At 54.4% G+C, this 22106-nt stretch overlaps 5 protein-coding genes across 5 annotated transcripts; 4 read left to right on the forward strand and 1 right to left on the reverse strand.

Moving 5' to 3' along the window:
* Nucleotides 1–591: 591 nt before the first annotated feature.
* On the forward strand, nucleotides 592–2223 carry MAM_08271 (uncharacterized protein; the record flags this gene model as incomplete). The annotated part of the gene is made up of 1 exon (XM_040827069.1): nucleotides 592–2223. One exon carries the CDS (start codon nucleotides 592–594, stop codon nucleotides 2221–2223), a length of 1632 nt encoding a protein of 543 aa, XP_040674915.1.
* A 1654-nt stretch (nucleotides 2224–3877) lies between these two features.
* Nucleotides 3878–5895, forward strand: MAM_08272 (transcription factor TFIID complex subunit Taf111; the record flags this gene model as incomplete). Its single annotated transcript, XM_040827070.1, has 5 exons — nucleotides 3878–3973; nucleotides 4028–4165; nucleotides 4221–5224; nucleotides 5303–5493; nucleotides 5552–5895. The coding sequence occupies 5 exons, from the start codon at nucleotides 3878–3880 to the stop codon at nucleotides 5893–5895; spliced, it is 1773 nt and encodes a 590-aa protein (XP_040674916.1).
* Nucleotides 5896–7866: 1971 nt separating this feature from the next.
* MAM_08273 (adenylate cyclase, ACY) lies at nucleotides 7867–15055 on the forward strand (the record flags this gene model as incomplete). The annotated part of the gene is made up of 4 exons (XM_040827071.1): nucleotides 7867–8045; nucleotides 8283–9060; nucleotides 9425–14749; nucleotides 14828–15055. 4 exons carry the CDS (start codon nucleotides 7867–7869, stop codon nucleotides 15053–15055), a joined length of 6510 nt encoding a protein of 2169 aa, XP_040674917.1.
* A 1186-nt stretch (nucleotides 15056–16241) lies between these two features.
* Nucleotides 16242–17018, reverse strand: MAM_08274 (uncharacterized protein; the record flags this gene model as incomplete). The annotated part of the gene is made up of 1 exon (XM_040827072.1): nucleotides 16242–17018. The coding sequence occupies one exon, from the start codon at nucleotides 17016–17018 to the stop codon at nucleotides 16242–16244; it is 777 nt and encodes a 258-aa protein (XP_040674918.1).
* A 941-nt stretch (nucleotides 17019–17959) lies between these two features.
* MAM_08275 (mitochondrial phosphate carrier protein 2) lies at nucleotides 17960–19306 on the forward strand (the record flags this gene model as incomplete). Its single annotated transcript, XM_040827073.1, has 3 exons — nucleotides 17960–18238; nucleotides 18331–19119; nucleotides 19241–19306. 3 exons carry the CDS (start codon nucleotides 17960–17962, stop codon nucleotides 19304–19306), a joined length of 1134 nt encoding a protein of 377 aa, XP_040674919.1.
* Between the last annotated feature and the right edge of the window lie 2800 nt (nucleotides 19307–22106).

The raw sequence follows: 22106 nt of genomic DNA on the forward strand, positions 1-22106 counted from the left end.
GATCCGATGCGTGGCAGGGTCGTCTTCGCACAGAGCGGAAAGCTTTTCGAACGGTTCTGCAGAGCTGGAAAACTCTAGGCCAGTGTCAACTAACTGCCTAGGTCCATATGTGCCTACGAGAAGGCTTCTGGCAACCTGTTTATTTATCGTCTGTCAGTCTGGGTCGGTGAGGCGGACAGAGGAAGTCCAAGGTCCAAGGTTCAGCCACCAATGGCCCGCCCACCTGTGCACCAGTTGACCCTGCCCCTGCCCGGCCGTGTCAACTGGTGGCACTTCGCGCCTCCCCACTTAATTTCAAAGCAGTTGTGAACCTTGTTTGGAATGCAGCATCGTCTTCAAGCCGAACCCTTGATTTCCGACCAACGACAACCATACCGAACGACCTAAATCCAGCATTACGCCGGTCAGCTCGCATTCAGCTTACTTGCCTACTCCAACTTGGAATCCCTAGACAACCATCGTTGCCTAAAAGACGGCCAGCATGCTGAAATGAGGTGCTGAATAGAATCGACCCGAGGCATTCTATACCCCTGTGCCACTGACAGGCCAGTAAGCTCTCGATTTCTCGGACTCTGGCTTCCAGCAAGCACAATGGGGGTTCTGAACAATGGAAGGGGGTACAAAGCGCCCGTGAGAAGAGTTGGGCTGAGCAAGAACCAGGCGCCCAGCCAGCTTCTGTCTGTCATCAATTCTGTACCAAGACACAAGGCAGCTAAGAATGTCGACGATCCTCCAGTTTCCAGCGGTGACGAGGACGAAGATACTACTCTCAGCACTGACAGTCCTACGAACGTAATGACACAAAGGAAATCGGCCCCAAAAGGCAGTCCAACCGGCAGAGCACGAAAAACGAAGACTTTGTCCTCCCTTGTTGACAGCTCGGATAGTTCCGGAGAAGGAGATGATAGAGCAGCACGTGCTAACATCAAAAGCACCAGCTTCGGCATAACGCGAAAAATCCGAAGTAAGAGAAGGGATTCACCCGTCGAACCGGCAGAGGATTCGGAAGATCTAGACAGCAAAAGACGCAAGACGGGTGCAGCGCTTCAACGCACGCAACGCAAAGAACCCAGGAGCACACTGCCGACCAACCCCGGGGAGCACCTAAAAGACGAACTGGGGTTTACAAAAATCAGGAAATCTAAAGCCACATATAAGACGGGAAAGCAGAGCTCAAAAGGACAGCCGGTTACGAAAAGCTCAACAGAATCCCGAGCGATTTCTCGGTCAATTACCCCTCCTGGCGCAGGCAAAAAGAGACCGTCGGCCAAGTTACGGGTGCCGGCGTCGTTGCAGAGCCCAGAAAAGCCAAGGACGGACAGACTTCGCCTACCCCCCGGCTCCATACCTCCATCGCCTCCTAGCAAAACTACACTCAACCTACCGAGCTCAATTGATTCGTCGCAAGGGTCTACCGGTAGCAGGTGGCAGAAGAAATCGAAGTTGAGAGCAATACCAAGGTCTCCGTCGCCGCCTCGTGCGGTTTTCAAAATGCCCGCGTCAATATCAGACCTACGGCTTGGATCGCCGAGGGAAGGCAGAACAGAAGGTCCATCGACAGACGACCCTTCAGACATGGAGAATCAAGATGGAAAGACAGGGAAACTGAGTATGGACGACGAAATCAAGAATGTGGAAAGAATCATGAAAGAAGCAACCGTGTGCCCTTGGTGCGGAGAGCCTGTTGATGAGAAGTTACTTGACGATTTTGCCAAGGGTAAGCGGTTGGACGTGCGGCTACAAAGCAAATTTTGCCAGAAACACAAAAGACAGACTGCTCAGGAACTCTGGCAGCAGAAGAGTTATCCAAAGGTTGAATGGGAGGGGCTGGAAGACCGATTCAGAAAATACCATGGAACGTTGCTCGGCGTCATAAGCGGCGGAGCGTCGCACTTCCGCTCCATTCATGAAAAGAACATTTCATCTGGAAAAGCGAGATCCTTGAAGAAGGAAGACAACCTGAATCCAGGGTACTACGGACCGCGCGGGTTCAACCTGATGTGCGACTACCTAGTTCACGAATTTAGCGAGTTGCTGAAGGAGAAGGCAGTGGATGACAGAGTCATTGCTGGCCGTGGAGCCGCAGCCTTCATTCAGACCGTACTCGTGGCCGAGTTGGCAGTGCGCTTGATCATGGAAGATATGGAGGTTGCTGAAGAAAAGGCGAGGGTCATTCTGGAGGAGAGCAAGGCTTTGGGCGAAATGATTCACGAAGAGACATGATTTTGATATACGACTGAGGATGGCGACTATGGTGCACACGCCAGGACCTGTATGTACTGCATAGACGGCGCTTGATTTGCGTTTTGTAAAATAAACCACTTCATCCACCTTGTCGTGCGTCGACGAGCTGCGGCCGCTGTGCAGATGTGGCAAAGCTTACCATGTCATGCTGAGGACTCTTGAAATTGGCGACAGCCAGACAATGTCCACGCCGGGGTGCTTGAGATGACCAAGGCGCGATATGATTCCCTTGACGGCACCGACTCCTGAGCTGGCGGAATCTTGAAACGACGGTGGGGAGACCTTGTTCTTTCCACCGCGCCGGCTGCTGTTCGGATTGACTGCCCGTAGTTTCTTCCAAGGAGAGAGAGATTCGCGACACGCAGTCAAGTGTACATGGCGTTTTCCCTCTTCTTCCCCGTTGCAATGGGCGCCGTCAGTCTAGCGAGGAGTATATATACGATACCCGGAGCATGGACTTGTCGAATGCTGGACCGACATGCGGGGCAAGGTCGTGTCTTCTTTACGTCTTGGAGTTGAGGGGTGTTTGCCTTATGATTGAGGGAGTGGGTGTACTCGCTCATCCATCTCAGTGTTGAGCATCACAACCAGCATATTTTATTCCAAGTCCGTATCCTCTGTGGTATTACGGAGTATCAAGTTGGGAAAGACCAAAAAGACCAAAAAAAAAAAAAGAGGAAAAAAAGAGAGAGAACAAAAAAAGAAAGCATCCCATTCCCATCACTCTCCGCGTGACTGTCATACGTGGAATGTCTCAGGCAAATGCATCACCCAGCTTGATGCTCGAAGCCCACTCCGATTGGGACAACTCACCACGGTCCACGACTACGAGTAGCTGGCAATGGTGAACAAAGCGAGGACTCGTTGGCGAACAGGATGAAATGCGCACCGTCTCTCAGAACATGATACGGAGTACTCAGGTCCCAACTTGGCATATCTGACTGTGGTCAAGTCCACACTACGATGCTGCGGTATGATGGCATTAGTCCATGCGGTTGTAGTGCGCGCCTTGCGTTGTGATACTCCGTGTTCCACGACCCGTAGATGAAAGGGAGCCCGATGCCACTTCACGGCATGTAGTACCCGGTTGCCGGCGTCGCTCCAAAACGCTGTTCGTAACAAGCTTGAATCAAGGCGAGACAGCGCAGAAAGGGTCGACTTGCTGGCGCTGGAGTGTGGCCGCTGCTCGCGAGTTTGGGGATTGGGGACGTGGTGGTGTTTGGAGCACTCGGCGCGACTACTCCGTACGGAGCAGCAGTACCCCGTAGTGATAATACGTATAGCTATTAAGACATCGGCCAACTCGGGAGACAACAAGAGAGACATTTGTGGTCAACGCCAAGAGTACCTGGGTAGCTGCCATGGATCTTGCGTGTGGTGGTAGGTGCAGTCACGCACCACGTGAAAAAAACCGAGAGATATTTGGAATATGTACCTTGAGATGTGGTTTATGCATTGTACGGGGGTAACATACCATATATGCACATACGGAGTAGTACGTACATACATACATCCGTCGCTATATGCCTGGATCAGCGCTGCTAGCGGTATTTTGCAATTTCACCCCCCCAAGCCGAGACCGAGGGCACGGGACACTTGCACTGGGGCGCGGAGAGCAATAATTGTCGGTGCTATGGCTACGGCCGCCATTGGCGCGCGCCTATTGCAGTTCAAATGTGAGGAGCAGAAAGTGCATCACTCGAGTTCCGGGGTATGGAGAACGGAGCAGGTACGTACCTACCTAGGTACTTACTTGAGCAAGAACGATACGGAGCACATACAGTACGCTGCTTGGCGCCAACGGTGCGGCCGTACGGATTACTTGCAGGGGCACGGGAGTATGGGGCAATTGTTGCGGTCCGAGAAGCGGGGCCTGGCCGCGGCTGCGCATCACGAGACCCATTTTGCCATTGAGTACGGAGTAGGTAGGCCCATTTGACTAATCGTGCCCGCCCCACTTTATGTGGTTCGGCTAGCAAAAGCCCTCACCACCAAAGGTGGTGCTCGACAGCAAGGCGGGCCGGACACCAAGGCGGGCCAATTTTCAACCTAATAACGCTATTAACCTCTTCGCCTATAATGTACACCCTTCTCGTCCCAAATTTCTACAGTACGACAGGGAGAGTGGCGAAAAAGGCATGTGGCGCCTGAAGCCAAGCGAGATCTTGCCCGACGAAAATGCGATTCGCGCCATGATCAAGCCTGAGGAGGTCAGTCTTCTGGATGCCATGCAGCTGGGAATCAAGGAGCTCGAGGACGCCGGCTACGATCCCCGAAATGCCAACATTGACGATGACGTCATGGACATGGATGCTGAAGAAGACGACGAGGATGAGGGCGGAAGCAAGGCGCCCAAGGGCGCCAAGAAGCCTGGCGAAAAGCAGGAAGAGACACTTGCCGACAAGATGGCACCTTGGAAAACTACAAAGGCCTTCATCGACGCCTGTGCGCAAAAGGCCATGCTCCAGCTGCACGGCGAGGGTGACCCGACTGGACACGGCCTCGGCTTCAGTTTCATCCGAACGTCCATGAAGGGAGGGTACATTGAGGCTGTTCAGGGCCCGTTGGCCACGTCGGCCGACGCCATGGAGCGTGAGAAGCGCGCTAACGGCGGCCACGCCTATAACGTCAAGAAGCAACAAGCAATGTACGAGGAGGGCATCAAGGAGATTTGGGAGAAGCAAAAGGCAACGCTGTCCGACGCCCGGGAGCACGACGACAAGGACGTGGCAGTCACGGAAGACGAGGATGATCGATTCAACGTTCACGCCGCCGCGACGCCGGCGCAATTCGACGACGGCACCAGCCAAATTAGTGGCTTCACATCGGCTAGTCGCCATGTCAAGAAAGCCATCCGCATCACGAGAGAGGTCCGCCTGCAGGACGGGTCGACGCAGACGCGAACCGAGGTCGTCCACGATCCCGTCGTCATCTCGCAGTATATGAAGCGGCGAACCGAGGCAGACTTGGAACTTAAGGAGTATGTACTCAAGACGATGCGATGCAGGCCCCGCGGGGAGGCCCCCCGGGTCTGGAAGCGGCTGCCGTCACGTGTCAGGGCGCTTCACAAGTGGGCGTGCCTGGGTCACACGCATCTCGGCCCCAAGAGACGACAAGTGCCGTCTCCAGGCGCTGTTGCCGACTACGTTGGGTTGGAGTTACGAGCACCTGCTTACGTCTACCTCTCCACAGCATCTACAGCTCCCGGCCTACGGGCAATGCCGACCATGACCGCCTTGCGGGCATTAGGTATGTGGATTGACGACCTGCCCTCGGGTCGCGCCAGAGACGGTGTGCTTACACGCAGCTCGATGCAGAATCAAAAAGGAACTCGAGAGACTCGAAAAGAACAAGGCCCGACGACAGGCCCGAGAGCAGCAAAAAGAGCTGCACCAAAAGGCCAGCGCTGGCGAGGCCGTTGACGTTTGGCCAATGGCCCACCCGTACTCGACCTTACCTAATTCGGAGTGGCTTTTCTTGTTCCGCCTTACCGCCATGCGCGCCTGCTGGTCGTGGGAAACTACGGTACGGTACGGTACGACTGATGATTCTTCAGGGCCCTGCGCACGACCGATACAGATGCATGGTGATGACGCGGAAAAAGCAAAAAACATGGGCACAGAATCCCTAACTCCAGGGAGCCGCGGCTGACTGACATAAAGAAATCCTGCGGATAGACGTTGACTGACAGATACCGCACGCATGCCAGGCTTCATTGCACGACCGCCGGGGCCCGGCATTGGCCCATCCGTCCGCGCCTGGCCCGAGGCGTGGCTGTGCCATATGCTTGGATTGTCACTACGCTTCTTGACGGCACAAATCTTACCACATAGACAGAGTGCTCAGCGCCTAGGTGCCGAGGTTAACCTAACCCGTGGACTGTGCTCAACTTGTTTCACAGCGACTCAGACACGGGCGGGTGTTGTCGAATGCACACAATGTCAATGTCCTCGGTGTTTGATCGTCGTGGGCTGACAAGCGCTGCCGCAGAGTTGGAAGCCCTAGCAATGGTGATGGCCTCGGAGAAGACGGAGCACAGAGCACATGGTGGGCTACTCCGTATACATTAGGTACGCATGGACGGACATGTGCAGTATTCGCCGCGAGCAATTCCCATGAGGTGGGTGCTCCAGAAGTCGCAGTACACTCCGGACTTTCAGCGCTTTGCCAAAAGGTTTCCAGTGCTCCGAGGCTCATTGCGAAACAAGACACCTCGACATAATGTAGACGTGATGGAGGATGCGACATCTCGGCCTTGAGCAGGTGGTAGTATTAGCATTTAGATGAGCAAAGGATACCAGACCTCTCCAGCTTCTTGGGTAAATGTAACTTAACCGACTGCTTCTGAGAATTCGGTGCGGGTTTGAACCTAGTGCCGGCGCAATTCTTGCTTCCCCTTGCTGCCTGCTCGCTCCATGTGCTGGCAGTGAGCCAGTCAATCAGTCAGCCCATGCGCTGCCCGAAACAAAGTCGTAGTCCTGGTAATGATTCAAACATGATCAACTGATACCGAGGAGATTTGGCGGCCCCCAACGAGAGAGAGCCTTGGTACGCAGCATTCCATCAATTCCATCAATGTTACACAAGTCTGAGCTGCTGCATCGACGGTACTAAGCAAGCAGTCTGGGCGAGCCAAGCAGGTTGCTTACTTACTTACTGGAGAAAGTGAAGTAACGAGCACGGAGTACCCAGGCACCTACTTAGGGTAGTCACTACCTACCAAGGCAGGTACTCTCACACCATGGACTTGGTGCCGTGTACTTGACTCAAGCACGTACGGAACCGTCGTGCGCCGTTCCCTGCACGCCATACCCCATACTCTGTGCGCCGTACCAGTCGCCCGCATCCCTACCTCGGAAATCCATACGCAAGTACGGAGTACGTACCTACTTAAGAAGCTATGGGGGCCACCGATTGACCCCATATCGCCTGGCGCCACTGCTTGGGTGCTCCGTGATCCCACCAGACAGCGCCTGAGCTCCAATCATTCACGGATACTGACTGGTCCATGCCATGTCTGGTCGAGCTGCTGCCTCTCCCGCCTGGTCGTTGGCTTTTTAGTGCCGCCCACGTCTCCGCAGCCTCACCACTTTACTTCTTGCTGCCGGCGTGAGCATCGAGTGTTCGCCTCCAGCCCACCAGAGAGACAGGTTGGGTGCACTCTAGCATCTTCATCCAGCTCTTCTCTCCATGTCCATTTGATCGTCTCTTTTTTCGCGGCCAAGCTGCTAGCCAACCCTCGATCCTGAACCCGCAACCCTCAACCCTCGACCCTCGATCCTCAGTCCTCGATCCCCAATCCTCGCAGTCACTCCCTCACCGCATCGCTCCTCCTCTGTCTGGGCAGCCGCAACGCCTTGTCGCCGTTTTCGACAACCAAGATTCTTCCATCGCCCACCGAATCGATCCGACCAGACCCATCCATCCTTTGCCCGTCCTCTCTGCCGTCTGAGGTCACACTGCCAAACCCTACGACGACACCCTTAACACAACACCGACGCAACGCAACCCAACGTAACGCAGTTCATGCCCCAAATGTCGCCTAGGACATGAATGCGCCTCGACTTGGATACACCTTCCCAAGGATATGGCCGACGCTTGCGCAAGCACGGCCTGCCGACAATGACGGACAATGAGGCCGTCTCCCGCATCAGCTCGTTTACGAGCGCGAGTGCCGGCACCGACAGCAGTACTCGCTCTTCCATAACCGTAAAGCCCTCGACGCCTCCCCTAGGCTCCATGAGCGCTCGCCGGGGATCCAATATGCGCATCGCCACAGATGGTAGTGGTTATCGCCGGAGGTCAGTTGGTCGTTCCGAGTCCCCTCCACCGTTGCCCTGGATGCGCGTCCAGCATCTGGCTGTGGCCGAGGAGCCGACCGAGAGGCTCTGTATCTTTCCATCGTTTGTTTAGAGCTCGAGACTCATTACTACGCTTGGGACATCGCAGCTCCATCGACCCCAGTTCCAAACACAATTCCCGTCTTGGTAAAACATCAAAAGGCCCACTTGTGCTTGGCTGACAAACTCCTGCATTAGAACCTCCAAGGACGACGCCCAAATATCTCCCACATCTACAACAGCTACTCGAGGCACTCTGTCACCACCGTTGTCAAACTCTGCTCCCAGTGTCCCACCCAAAGATCGTCGATTGAGCGACCTTACCAACTACCGCCGTGATCTTGCCGTTCTCGAGCCGACTCGTTCACATCCGCCGCACTCATCATCACCATCGTCATCGCAAGCCCAGCAGCCGCTCCACAGCCACTCTGGGGGCAGCTTGGCGGCAAGCTCCCAAATTGCCCCATGGACGTCTTCAGGCTTGCCCGCCGGGTCCTCTCCCAAGGGGTTGACCACGACCTTCTATAATGATTCCAGCGATAGCTTGTCTCTTACGTCACAGCTGTCTCCCGGATTGCCGTCAGCGACAGGCCGTCCGGGGACTGGCTCTGGTTCCATCAGCCAGGACTATGCCGATGCACTCTATGATAACATGGACGGCAGGCGACCTTCAGTCGCCAGCGTTGTTACAACCGCCAGTAGTCAGGGCTCGAAAACCAGCGTTAATCGCGGTGGATTCCGGAAGCTTCAAGGTTTTTTTGGCGAGGAGTTTCCCGGCCATGACAGCTCAGAGAGTAGCCTTCCTATCTCAGTCCCTGGCAAGGATCAACGGTCACGATCTTATAGCCATGGCCGTCCAACCCAACGCGATCGCAACTACTCCAACGCGACCGACCGAGAACAGTCGCCTTCCTCGAGGCCAAGAACTCCTGTGCCAAATCCAGAAGTCGTTCCTTTCCTCTATCAGGATAATACGGTGGGTGAGCCCTTCTTTTTTTCGCCTCGTTTTCGCCTGTCCTGTTCGCCTGTCCTGTCTACTGCCTCAGCCCCCGGTGACCGATCTTCATCTCCTCCAAAAAAGTCACTGCCAGCGGCCGTCTCGCTCGGTTCTTCCACCCGCACCCCCCTGTTCATTGTCATGAATCCATGCCATTTTTTTATTTTTTGGTATTTCCGCGCGATCTCGGTGTCCAGAAGGTTTTTATCTGGCCTGTTACCGTCCCCTTTCTGTTGTACTGGATATCTCAATGCTTTGTATTGTTTTGCCCGTGTTCGTTTTGTTCATGGCACCTGCTTGAGCTACCGTGGCTGCTAGCTAATACTTTGGACTCTTTTGTTAGGACATTGCTCGTTACGGGGAAGCGCCTGTTCGCGATATACTGACTGGGCCCGATCGGGAGCGTTACGAAAGCTCCGCCGGCCAGAATCCGCCCAAGTCCTCGTCGTCCGCCCGATCTGGACCTGTCCATCATCTGCACAGCCACCACCACCGACAGAACAAAAGTAATGATGACCCTAGGACGTTGAGACCGACTGCTAGTAGAGAGGACTCGCTTAGCTCTGCACAACAAATAAGGGACCGCCCGTCGATCGGTATGCTTAACCAACGAACAAGAGCACACAGTCCGACACCTAGTGCCAACAGCGGACCACCCGGTTCAAGGTCTGGTCTTCATGCAGACGGCTCAACCTCACCGGGTCAACATGGACGGCGCGGTATTCTGGGGCGCCTTCGACGCCACCACAGGGACAAGGACGACGCCGCATCCAAGTTGCGAGATTTGCCCCAATCAACCAAGTCGTTGCAGGCCAAACCTTCAAAGGCAGACATCCAACGGCCCGATATCTTTCCTGGATACTATCCGGGGACTCCCGAACCAGGTGACATGCTGGATCCTCGGATTGCGGCTCACCGTGCCGCCACATTCAACAACAAATTCCCATTTTCCAAAAAGACCCGACCTCAAAGGGCTTGTGATTATACTGACGAAGCCATCGGCCCCACGGATTATAATGACCCGGGCCATGTATATCACCTTGATACCAACCTGAATGATATGGAGGGCATCTTGACAAGGCCGCCGCCCTTGACGCCCATGGATTCGACTTTTATCAATAGCATCGACGGTGACCAGAGAGAATCCTCGATTGAAGGCCCAAAGGGTCGATGGGATGCCCCAGACAGTTGGGCTGTTCGCAGGAACACCGAAGACAATTCCGAGGACGTGCCCGAAGTGGACGAGATCGGTAGCCCACCGCGGCCAGACGAGAAGTTGGCTTCATATTTTATCCGAATATTCCGATCTGATGGCACGTTTTCGACGCATTCGATGGTACTCGACGCTACAGTTACCGACGTCATATCGCAGGTTATTAAGAAGACTTATGTGGTTGACGGCCTGGAGAACTATCACATCATCATGAAGAAGCATGATCTCATTCGAGTATTGGCACCGGCCGAACGACCCTTGCTTATGCAAAAGCGACTGCTCCAACAGGTTGGGTATGAGGAGAAGGATCGAATCGAGGAGCTGGGTCGAGAGGACAACGGCTACCTCTGCCGTTTCATGTTCTTGTCCGCCCGGGAAAGCGATTTTCATGCCAAGACCATGGATTTGGGCATATCCCGTTCGCAGAAGCTCAACTATGTCGATCTTTCAGGACGCAATCTCGTTACTATTCCTATATCCCTGTACAAAAAGGCGGCCGACATTATTTCATTAAACTTGTCTAGAAACCTGTCTCTTGATGTTCCTCGAGACTTTATCCAATCCTGCAAACAACTTCGAGATATCAAATATAATAACAACGAGGCGAGAAAGCTACCGCTGAGCTTAGGACGAGCTGGCAGGCTCACTTTCTTGGACGTATCCAATAATAGGCTGGAACAGTTGGAGCATGCAGAATTGAATTCGCTGACTGGGTTGCTCAAGATGAACCTAGCGAACAATAGGCTGACCCATCTCCCACCATACTTTGGGGCCTACCAGGCCCTTCGCAGCTTGAATATCTCGTCCAACTTTCTCGACAAGTTTCCTCCATTCTTGTGTCAATTGCACAGCCTGGTTGATCTCGATCTTAGCTTCAACGCCATTGCAACCCTTCCGGACGAGCTCGGCAACTTGAAGAACCTGGAAAAGCTCTTGATGACCAATAACAGATTGGCTGAAGAAGTCCCTCAAGGTTTTCGCCAGCTGCTGAGTCTGCGAGAGTTGGACATCAAGTATAACTCTATTACAAGTATTGACATCATTTCAGAACTCCCCAAGCTGGAGATTCTGACTGCTGCCCACAACCACATATCCTCCTTTGTCGGAAAGTTTGAAACTATTCGACAACTCAAGCTGAACTCAAACCCGCTTACCAAGTTTGAGATTATTGAGCCTGTTCCTACTCTGAAGACCCTCAACCTGTCGCACGCTCAACTTGCCAGTATCGATTCCGCATTCTCCAGCATGATAAATCTCGAGACGCTAGTTTTGGACAGAAACTACTTTGTCTCCTTGCCCCAGCAGATTGGAACGCTAAGCCGCTTAGAGCACTTCAGCATCGCTAACAATTCTGTGGGTGAACTGCCCCCTCAAATTGGCTGCCTTACCGAACTTCGAGTCCTGGACGTACGAGGAAACAACATTTCAAAACTGCCCATGGAAATTTGGTGGGCCAACAAGCTGGAGACCTTCAATGCATCGTCAAACGTGCTCGAGACATTCCCCAAACCCGCATCGAGGCCGCCGCGAGTTCCTGGCGAGGAACCAACGGGGCCTCCTCCCGTGCAAAATGGCAAACCTTTAACCCTGAATCCAATACCGTCAAATCCCAGCTCCGAGGACCTTGCTGACGACCGACGCCCAAGCCAAGCCTCGAGCACCCTTCTTAGTGTTGGCCCCTCACCAGTCTTGACCACGACAGACAGGAAGAGCTCCGTGGTGTCCGTCTATGGAAAGGGTGGGCGTAAGACGTCTGTTGTTTCTCGAGCAGCCTCCCAGGCTACCAACTCCACTGCATCGCCGCCAACTACCACTAGGAAGGATTCTGGACTTTCTTCGAGGCTTACTAATACCTTTGCCGGATCACTTCGAAACTTGTATATTGCTGACAACCGGCTGGACGACGATGTTTTTGACCAGATTATCCTGCTTTCCGAACTGCGCGTCCTTAACCTCTCGTATAATGATGAAATCAGTGATATGCCTCAAAGATCGATCAAGAACTGGCCCCAGCTTGTGGAGTTGTACCTGTCTGGCAACGGCCTGACTTCGCTGCCCGCTGACGACCTGGAGGAGTCGAGTCTTTTGCAGACCTTGTACATCAACGGAAATAAATTCACCAATTTGCCTGCGGACATTTCGAGGGCCAAGAAGCTGGCCGTCCTGGACTGCGGCAATAACTACCTGAAGTACAACATTTCAAATGTGCCCTACGATTGGAACTGGAACCTGAACCCCAATCTGCGCTACCTTAACCTTTCCGGCAACAAGCGACTGGAAATCAAGCAGACGGCATGGGGTGGGCCAGATGGACCTGGCGCAGTGAACCGGGAGCAGTACACCGACTTTAGCCGGTTGCTGAACCTGAGAATCCTAGGTCTCATGGACGTCACCTTGACGCAGCCCAGCATCCCCGACCAGAGCGAGGACAGACGAGTTCGGACATCTGGCTCACTGGCCGGTCACCTCCCCTACGGTATGGCGGACACGCTGGGCAAGAACGAGCACTTGTCAACGGTAGATCTTGTGGTGCCTCGGTTCAACTCGTCCGAAACGGAGATGCTGCTGGGTCTATTCGATGGCCAAGCCTTGTCAAGCGGTGGCTCCAAGATAGCAAAGTATCTGCATGAGAACTTTGGCCATATATTCGCCACGGAACTGAAAGCTATAAAGAACAAACCAGATGACACTCCAACCGACGCATTGCGAAGGGCGTTTTTGGGCTTGAACAAAGACCTGGTCACGGTTGCCGTCCAACACTCTGAGGAAAGATCCAAGGCGACTCATAGGGGCTCAGCGCAACCGGTCGTACTCAGTAAGGAGGACTTGAACTCCGGCGGCGTAGCTACAGTCCTGTACCTGCAAGCCACGGAGCTCTATGTCGCCAACGTCGGTGACGTCCAAGCCATGGTCATCAAAACAGACGGCAAGCATGAGATTCTCACAAGAAAGCATGATCCGGCGGAGCCATCGGAACGCTCGAGGATCAGGGAAGCCGGGGGTTGGGTGTCCCGCAACGGCCGATTGAACGACTTGCTTCAAGTTTCCCGGGCTTTCGGCTATGTCGATCTGATGCCCGCAGTGCAGGCGGCGCCCCACGTTACCCAAATGACGATCAAGGAGCACGATGAAATTATCTTGCTGGCCACCCGTGAGCTTTGGGAGTATCTTGCTCCAGGTCTTATTACAGATATTGCCCGATCCGAGCGGCAGGACCTCATGAGAGCAGCCCAAAAGTTGCGTGATCTGGCCATGGCATACGGCGCGTCTGGGAAGATTATGGTCATGATGATTGGCGTTGCTGACCTCAAGAGGAGAGTTGAGCGATCTCGCTTGCATCGCGGCACTAGCATGTCTCTGTATCCTTCAGGGATACCGGACGATACCCAAGTATTCTCTACCAGACGAATACGCAAAGCAAAGGGAGATGTGCTGGACTCGTCACTCAACAGACTCGAAGCCGAGATTCCTGCACCAACTGGCAATGTGTCCATTGTATTCACCGACATCAAGAACTCGACGACACTCTGGGAGATGTACTCGAGCGCGATGAGGTCTGCCATCAAGCTGCACAATGAGGTTATGCGGCGTCAATTACGCAGAATTGGAGGGTACGAAGTCAAGACCGAAGGCGATGCCTTCATGGTCTCGTTTCCCACAGCGACTTCTGCGCTTCTCTGGTGCTTTGCAGTCCAGATGGAACTGCTGGATGTCAGCTGGCCGTCCGAAGTTTTGAATTCCATGTCGTGCCAGCCCATATATGATAAAGAGGGCGCCTTGATTTTCAAAGGGTTGTCTGTGAGAATGGGTATCCATTATGGAGATTGCGTCAGCGAGACGGATCCTGTGACGCGCCGCATGGATTACTTTGGCCCCATGGTCAACAAGGCATCCAGAATTTCGACGGTGGCAGACGGCGGTCAAATTACTGTTTCCTCTGATTTCATCTCGGAGATTCAGCGATGCCTGGAAAATTACCAAGACAGCGAGCGTAATAGCTCCGCCGGATCTGACGAGGCATTCGAAGATGAGTCGTTTGCGGCCACGATCCGAAAGGACCTGAGATCTCTTACCTCCCAGGGGTTCGAAGTTAAGGAGATGGGAGAGAAGAAGCTCAAGGGACTGGAAAATCCTGAAGTTGTGTACTCTTTGTATCCCCACGCCTTGGCTGGACGAATAGATCAGCACCAGCAGCATGAGCGACGGGATGATTGTCTTGAAAGGCCTGTCATTCTTGCCCCCGGTAGTGAGTTGTCTTTCGACCCAGAAAGCATTTGGGCACTCTGGAGAGTTAGCCTTCGTTTGGAGATGCTGTGCAGCACGCTCGAAGAAGTAAGGGGATCTGGCCTGCAACCACCAGAGACTGAGCTCTTGGAACGCATGAGATCGAGGTGTGGAGAGGTGACGGAAAGGTTCTTGCTCAACTTTATGGAACACCAAGTGAGCAGAATAGAGGTAAGTTGTGCCGCCGGCCCGCTTGCTACATGTTTGTTTGGCACTAAGCTAACATGTGCGCGCGCGTGTGTGTGGCAGACATGTGTCTCGACCCTTTCAATGCGACATCTGGCTCTCGGGCAACCGATCATCAAAGAACTCAATGACCTTCGTGGCCCCATGTCGACGATACTCGATTTCTTTGCGAAGCAAAAACAAGAACTGGCGCGATACAAACAGACTTTCGGGGACTTGCCATCTGAGAATGATGCCTCAGGCGGCAAGCCACAACAGGCTGTAATCAGCGCCGAAGAGGTGGATTACTAGACAGCGGGACTGATCCTGGTCCATTTCCCGGCTTCTTTTTGAGCGGGATGCACTTGGAGCCGTTGGATTTGTCCATGACGGTTCTCCCTCTTTCTTGATGCTAACGGCTGTGTGTACTGGAGCAACTCACACCCGGCAGGGGTTGTTGATTTGCGATTGTGCGGTTTTTGTTCGCGGGGTCTCGACGGGATTTACATCAATATACCGGGGGAAACCTGGATCTTGAAAACTGGGTATGAAATTTTGAATATTTCTATTTTTTGTGAGCGCCACGGAGCACATTTCGGTTTCCTTTGGGAGGTGGGCTTGGATGGTTGGTGCCATGTTTGGTGGCCATGGAGGTGGCGTTTTGGTCTTTGTGGCTAGGAGAATGGCCGAGCAGCTGTGACGAAGAATACATGATGCTATCAAGTAGAATTGTCCAAGAAGGTCGTTAGTTGACAAGAGAGGAGCAACAAGGTATCTGGGCCGAATTGGGGCTTTTGGACTACCGCACAGGAGCACATTGAGAGACATGAATGACGTGTTGGCGACACCTTGTGCACATGGATAAAGTAGTAGATAAACACAGCATGTTGGGGGGTTACGTCACGATCTTGCCGAATGACGGAACGACCGACGGGCGCTTGCGAAGGACGGCACATGGCGACTTTTGATGGCAAAGCTATGTTGATAAACACTAGAGATTGACTTGAACATAGGACTGACCAATAGTTGAGAGTTGTCAAACCAGTGTTCTCGATACGCCTACGAAACATGGTGGAACAAGGAGCCGGATAGCACGCCAAGCGTCCAGATAGATGCGAACAACAGCCAGCCGGGGCACCATGGATCATGACACACGATGGCATATTGGCGTGGTTGGGCGACGGGCAAATGCATCTCGTTGGACTGACTGCGAGCGAGGACAAGGACACGCAATTATATCCATTCGGGCTGGGGATGTGATATGCACATGGCATGTCGGGGCGAGGCGAGGCGAACATGGGGTCGTGAACCCGTGGGAAGCAAGGCTTCTCTTTCGGCAAAACGTCGAGAAAGCGGGCTGAAATGATGATTCCTCGTAGGGAGTACAGTTCGCTCCTTGTTACCGTTCCGCCCCTCCCCCCCCTGGCCCCCCATCTGATCAGGAACAGATGATGTAGATTGTCACGTGGTCCCGCGGTGTGTCTTTCTCTTGTCTCGCTCAGGCAGGTCTTCTCCTGACAAACTCCTCCAGGTCCTGTGCGGTGGCGACGCCCAGGACAAATCTCCTGTTCTCGTCGGTGATGACGGCGAACTCCTCCCTCCACGGGCCGTCGGTCTGGCCGCCGCGGAAGAACTCCTCGAGCTGCTCGAGGGGCGTCTCGAGGGTGATGACCTTGTACCGTCGGTTCCGGCGCTGGAAGTGCGTCATGGCGGAGGAGACGGGGTCCTGGGGCTTGACCTTGCCGCTGTCCAGCAGGGTCTGGAGGTGCGGGATGGAGATGTATCCGAGGAGGGCGCGGGTCTGGGAGTCGACGACGGTGAGGTGGGTGTACTCGCGCTCAAAGGCGGACAGGAGAGCGAGGGAGATGGCGTCCGAGGGGTTCAGGGACAGGGCGGCGGGGGGCTCGAGGTCCTGGACGGTGGCCTGGCGACGGGCGTGAGCGAGACTTGACGCGTCTGCGGCTGGCTTGGGAGGGAGAAGGGGCGGGGAGCAAGAGATGGATGGCCGTGGGCACGTACCCCGCGATACCGAGAGGACCATTTGGACTGGAAGGATTTGTCGGACGGGCCGTCGACGACGGGGACGGTCGCGGTCTGCGCAGCCATTGCTTCGGGGGAAGCTGGTGCGGGCTGGGCGGGCGGACGCGACCACTTTGGAGTGGATGATTTGTTGCAGCGCGGACGAGACGGTTGGGCGCGGCTGGCTGGTTGGTCTGGACTCGGGACAGGTCGAGTTTTGGAGTCGTGACTTTGTGAGCTGGGCTCGAGGCCGCATGTGGGGCGCGGCCCCGCGTTGAGAGCTTCTCGACGGCGAGGGTACGGAGCACGTGCCTACCTTATGTGGGTACTTAAGTAACCTACTTAAGGTACTAGTAGTAGTACCTAGGTAGGTACCTAGGTAGGTAGGTACCTAGGTAGGTAGGTACGTAGTACCTCGAGGAGGTACTCCGTACCTAGGTAGGTAGGTAAGGTAGGTAGGTAAGTAGTACCTCGAGGAGGTACTCCGTACTTGCTCCGGACCTCCCTCCCACAATCAACCCAACGAGGATGCATCGTACCGAGACGAGCATGGCAAGCATAAAGGCAAACATCGGCAGTCGGCTTGTGAAGCAAAAAGGCAGGCCGCATGGAAAGGAACTTGCGACGGAAAAGAAACAAGGTAGTTAAAATAAGACAAAAGTCGTATCCAATCCTCCCCGCAAGCCTCACGGCCGAGTGAGGGGCAGGCAGTTCCTGTCTCGCATTGGACGGCAAGGTGATGTCACCATGGCAGCCACGGCCAGTCACGTCTCGAACCTCCAACGTCTCACTTCACTCGCTGCATCGACTCGTTTCTGGCTCTCCTGCTTCAAACATCGTCGCGGCAATCACTCACCCAGCCCGTAGCGCTTCCTCGGCTCTCCTCCTCCGGGACTGTCGGGACCTGGATCCCGCTTATACCTATTCAGTGAGTCGCCTCGACCTGTTCATAGCCCGAGAGATGTTCGGAATCCGCGGATAGCCTCGCGTCGAAGCCCCCCTTCACAAAGTCATGGCCGCCGCTGTCGTCATATGCCAAGTGCCACGTCGATCACGACGCCTCGGTGCTGCTGTCGACTGAGACGAGGCCGCCATTGCATGTCAACACATCCAGCTCTAACCTCTGTCACGCACTTGCAGACGCATCCTTGAATCGACCATCGTCCGATCCTTGGGAGAGCAAGGCCCAACGTCACAATGTCACACCTCTTCCCACCGCCTGAAGCGCTCAAGAGGTCCATGGTCACCCCGTTGGGAACCACCGCGTCCACGCCGACACCCAACCAGGCTCGACGCGAGCTTTTCACCGTGTATTCCGTGGTCGAAGATGCAAGGGAAAAGGCGCACAAGCTTGGCGCGGAGGCAACAAGAGAATTCGAAAAGGCCAGCTCCGCCGCGCAGGCCAAGGCCGGCAAGATTGAGCTGTACTCGGGCAGGTACTACGCTGCTTGCACCGTTGGCGGTCTCATGGCGTGTGTGAGTCTCGTGCCCCGGCTGCCCCTGGCCAGTATTCGCGCCCGTCCGTGTGGTGTGCTCTTTTTTGCTCACGGCAACGTTTGCTTCTCCAGGGCCTCACCCACACCGCCGTGACGCCCCTCGACCTCGTCAAGACCCGTCGTCAAGTCGACTCGAAGCTCTACACCGGTAACTTCCAGGCATGGGGCAACATCTACCGCGCCCAAGGGCTCCGCGGCATCATGACTGGCTGGAGCCCTACCCTGTTTGGGTACAGTGCCCAGGGATCCTTCAAGTACGGCTGGTATGAGTACTTCAAGAAGACGTACGGCGACATTGCTGGCCCAGAAGCCGCCTACAGGTACAAGACCGGCCTCTATCTCGCCGCCTCTGCTTCCGCCGAGTTCCTGGCCGACATTGCTCTTTGTCCCTTTGAGGCCGTCAAGGTGCGCATGCAGGGCACCATTCCAAACCCTTATACCGGTACGCTGCACGGCATCAACACCATTGTCGCCGAGGAAGGACGCGCCGGCCTGTACAAGGGACTGTACCCGTTGTGGGGACGTCAGATCCCCTACACCATGATGAAGTTTGCTTCGTTTGAGACCATTGTTGAAAAGATTTACGACCGTCTTCCCGGACAGAAGAGCGACTACGGCAAGGCTGCTCAAACTGGTGTTTCCTTTACTGGCGGATACCTCGCTGGCATCCTATGTGCCGTTGTCTCCCACCCGGCCGATGTCATGGTCAGCAAACTGAATGCCTATCGAAAACCTGGCGAGGGATTTGGGACCGTCATGAACCGCATATACGGGGAAATTGGATTCAGGGGACTCTGGAACGGTCTCCCCGTCCGTATCGTCATGATTGGCACTCTGACTGGTCTCCAGTGGATGATTTATGTAAGCTTTCAGTCCATGCCACGAAATCTGTTTCTCTTTCCCTGCTGTCTCCCTCTCTCTTGTTCCTCTTCTTCTTCTCTTTTTTTGCCTCGTCGTCACTAATCATAGTATTTCGTTGTAGGATTACTTCAAGATTTTCATGGGCCTCCCGACCACTGGTGGCCCCCCTCCTCCCGACAAGAAATAAACAAACGTTCGGTTGCATGGATTCCCGTCGCGGCAGAGGGCGCTCCCCGGTCTAGAAATAGGAGGGACTGGAATTGTTGTGTCGCTGGAATTGCTACAATTCATACGTTGTGCTTTTGGGTTTCTCTAGTACCCTTCGTCAGTCAATACCGAGAATTCGAGTTGATATTGCAGACGCGCCAACTCGGTAAATGCTTGTGAATACGGTGTGACCCGTGCCGTCGTCTCAGTTGAGAGCGCTGTCAACGGGAAGTAGGGAACCTAAGCACGCGTATACTGAGAGTTGATTATGCTGCTCTGATTCATGCATTTACGACGAGTCTGAATTTGGAAGGATGCATCAATTGTAGCTTTAGTAAAAATTGAAGCAGCTACCGTAAAGTTGTGGGCGGTGGTTGTTGGAAGGCGCAGAGCAGCAGCCGTGTGGCTGAAAAAAAAAAAAAAGTGCCTTTCCTGATTTGGATTAGCTCCATCGTACGGAGTACATGCATGGTCAACTTTCCCGGGAGGTACACTCGACTGACACATGACGATGCCAACTTGGAGAAATCAAACGAAGCCAAGCTGGCGGGAGTAGAGACGAGAAATAGGAGGCGCGTTCTTCCATGTTCAGTGTGGAATAGCGGCGGCGGGGGGCCAACGTCGGGGTTGTTGGTTCCCCGCAGCAGCCTTTCCAAGCACAGATTCCATTCAGACATGGGCCGCTCTGCGGGCCCGCCCGTCTTCATTCGTAAGCTTGAAAGAATGCAAAGCAACCCGGCAAGGCCGAGTGCAAAGAAAGCCGACATTGTGAAAACTCGGTACTTGCCCGCCAAACACAATGCGCAGCCGGGAAAAACCTTTTGGAAACGAACGTGCCATTGGGGAGTTATCGCGACGGGCGGTCTTGGTCTTGGCTGACAACACCACTGACTGATAAGGATGGCGGCATGGACCATGGAGTTGTGCAAGGACTCGCATCCCGCGCAGCCAAGCCGATAGGATACCGAAGCCACGGGCAGGTTGTTGTTGGTATCTTGGCATGACTCCTTGGTGGAGGTTTGAAAGTACTCAATGTAGCAAGTACCGTTGGATACAAGAAACAAGACTCGAGGCTCCAACGTTGACCAAACTGCGACCCTTTGACTCTGTCGCGTGTCCATCGCAAGGGTCTGCGCCCGTCCAGAGAGGTTGGAGCACTCCACTAGCGGGCGGAGTCATGTCGGGGTGAAACCTGCATTGCTATTCCAGTCAGAAGATTGGGGCAAAAAAAGGGGTTCTCGCACCCCTGAGCACAGCTGCTATTGCGCTGCCGTGCTTCTGGTCTGGAAGTGATGGTGGTACGGTATGATCGCATCTTGTGACAGCATCGCTGCCCCCCAAGCGCCGGCGGCATCACCGCATGCTGTGCGACAGGGCTATAATTACTTCTGCGTCTGCATCCGCATCCGCGTCTGCGCATGAGTTCTGACTTGTGCCACTCATGTGTGCACTACTCCGTAAATAGAAGTGCGCACTTTTGCCCTGCAGATCAAGTCTCCATCGTCAACACGTGCGTGCGTTTTACCTTGGCGACTTCACCTGAAGCACGAATGAGGCGTAGCTGCCACGGCCAGATCATGGCGCTTCGAGCGTTCGGGGACACGCTGGCACCAACCATTGCTGTCATGTAGCAGTGCTCAGCCCTTCGTGGGTTGTAGACATTGACGGCAAACCCAGCACGCTGAAACATCTGGTCGCCGTGCTCTGACGTCAGCCCTGCCGCCCGTGGCCCTTTGTTTGCTGGTCCGCTTCTGCAGAGCAGATGAAAATCGAGGGGGTTTGTTGAGCTTATGTTAGAAAAGAAGCATGAATTGGCGCCCAACCGGACCGGTCGACTGGTTCTGGCTTCGATCGAGTGCAACCCCACTTTGGACCCTCTACTTCGTACGTACGGAGTACTTGATAATGCTCACTGTCACTCCTCCGCTCCGTGGGCAATGCACACCATATTTTGGAAGGTCGTGGTTGTCGCAGACTGCTATCATGCATATGCATGCCAGGCGAATCATCTGCGAGCTTGCTGTAAGTCATGTGGCTTTAAATTACCACGCCCAAATCGATCGCTCTCTCATGAACCCATGCAAGGAAGACGAGTGAGAGGGGTAGGCAGGCGCAAGCATCAATCTAACCATGCCATGCCATGTAACTCGCTACGGAGTCCGGGCTCAAAGCCGTCGCCAGCAATTCACAAACCGGGTAAAGCGGCTGGAGGATCCCTTGGAATTGGCAAAGCCCCAAGTTGCTGCCTTAGCGCCGAACAGGACTCCGTATGCAAGTGATTAAAACCTTCCTTGCCTGTTTCTAGTCTCATCCCGCGGCTTCGCAATGTGGAGCAATCGAGACTTTGGACATGTATGCGTGCGCCATTCATTACCCGATGGATGTGCTCGGTCGCAGCAAGGTTTCCGTTCGCAAGTATGGATGACGGTGCTCAGCCAACCTGATAGGCCGCGAGTATCAACGAGACTGATTAAGTGTCAGCAAAATGTAACCAGGGAGCCATCGAATAACACCCAACTAGCACTAGCTCTGCCTGTGTCAAGTCACGGCTCTTGCGTGCAGGATGACAGCTTGCATTCAACAGTGGCGTGACGCGGGCTCGAGGGGGTCAGGATCCAGCCTCGATGCTCCGCAATTGCTTCTGGTTTAGCCCAGCTCATGACGACTGGACGGACGTAGTTTGCACCCCATCTTTGTTTTTGCTGAAGAATTGTTGGCTTCATGCTCGTCGTACTCGAGCCGCCGGATACGGAGTACTGACAACTGATGTGCAATGGCAC

Source organism: Metarhizium album (genome assembly GCF_000804445.1).
Source record: "Metarhizium album ARSEF 1941 chromosome Unknown scaffold_49, whole genome shotgun sequence".
In the NCBI taxonomy this organism is placed as follows: Eukaryota; Fungi; Ascomycota; class Sordariomycetes; order Hypocreales; family Clavicipitaceae; genus Metarhizium; species Metarhizium album.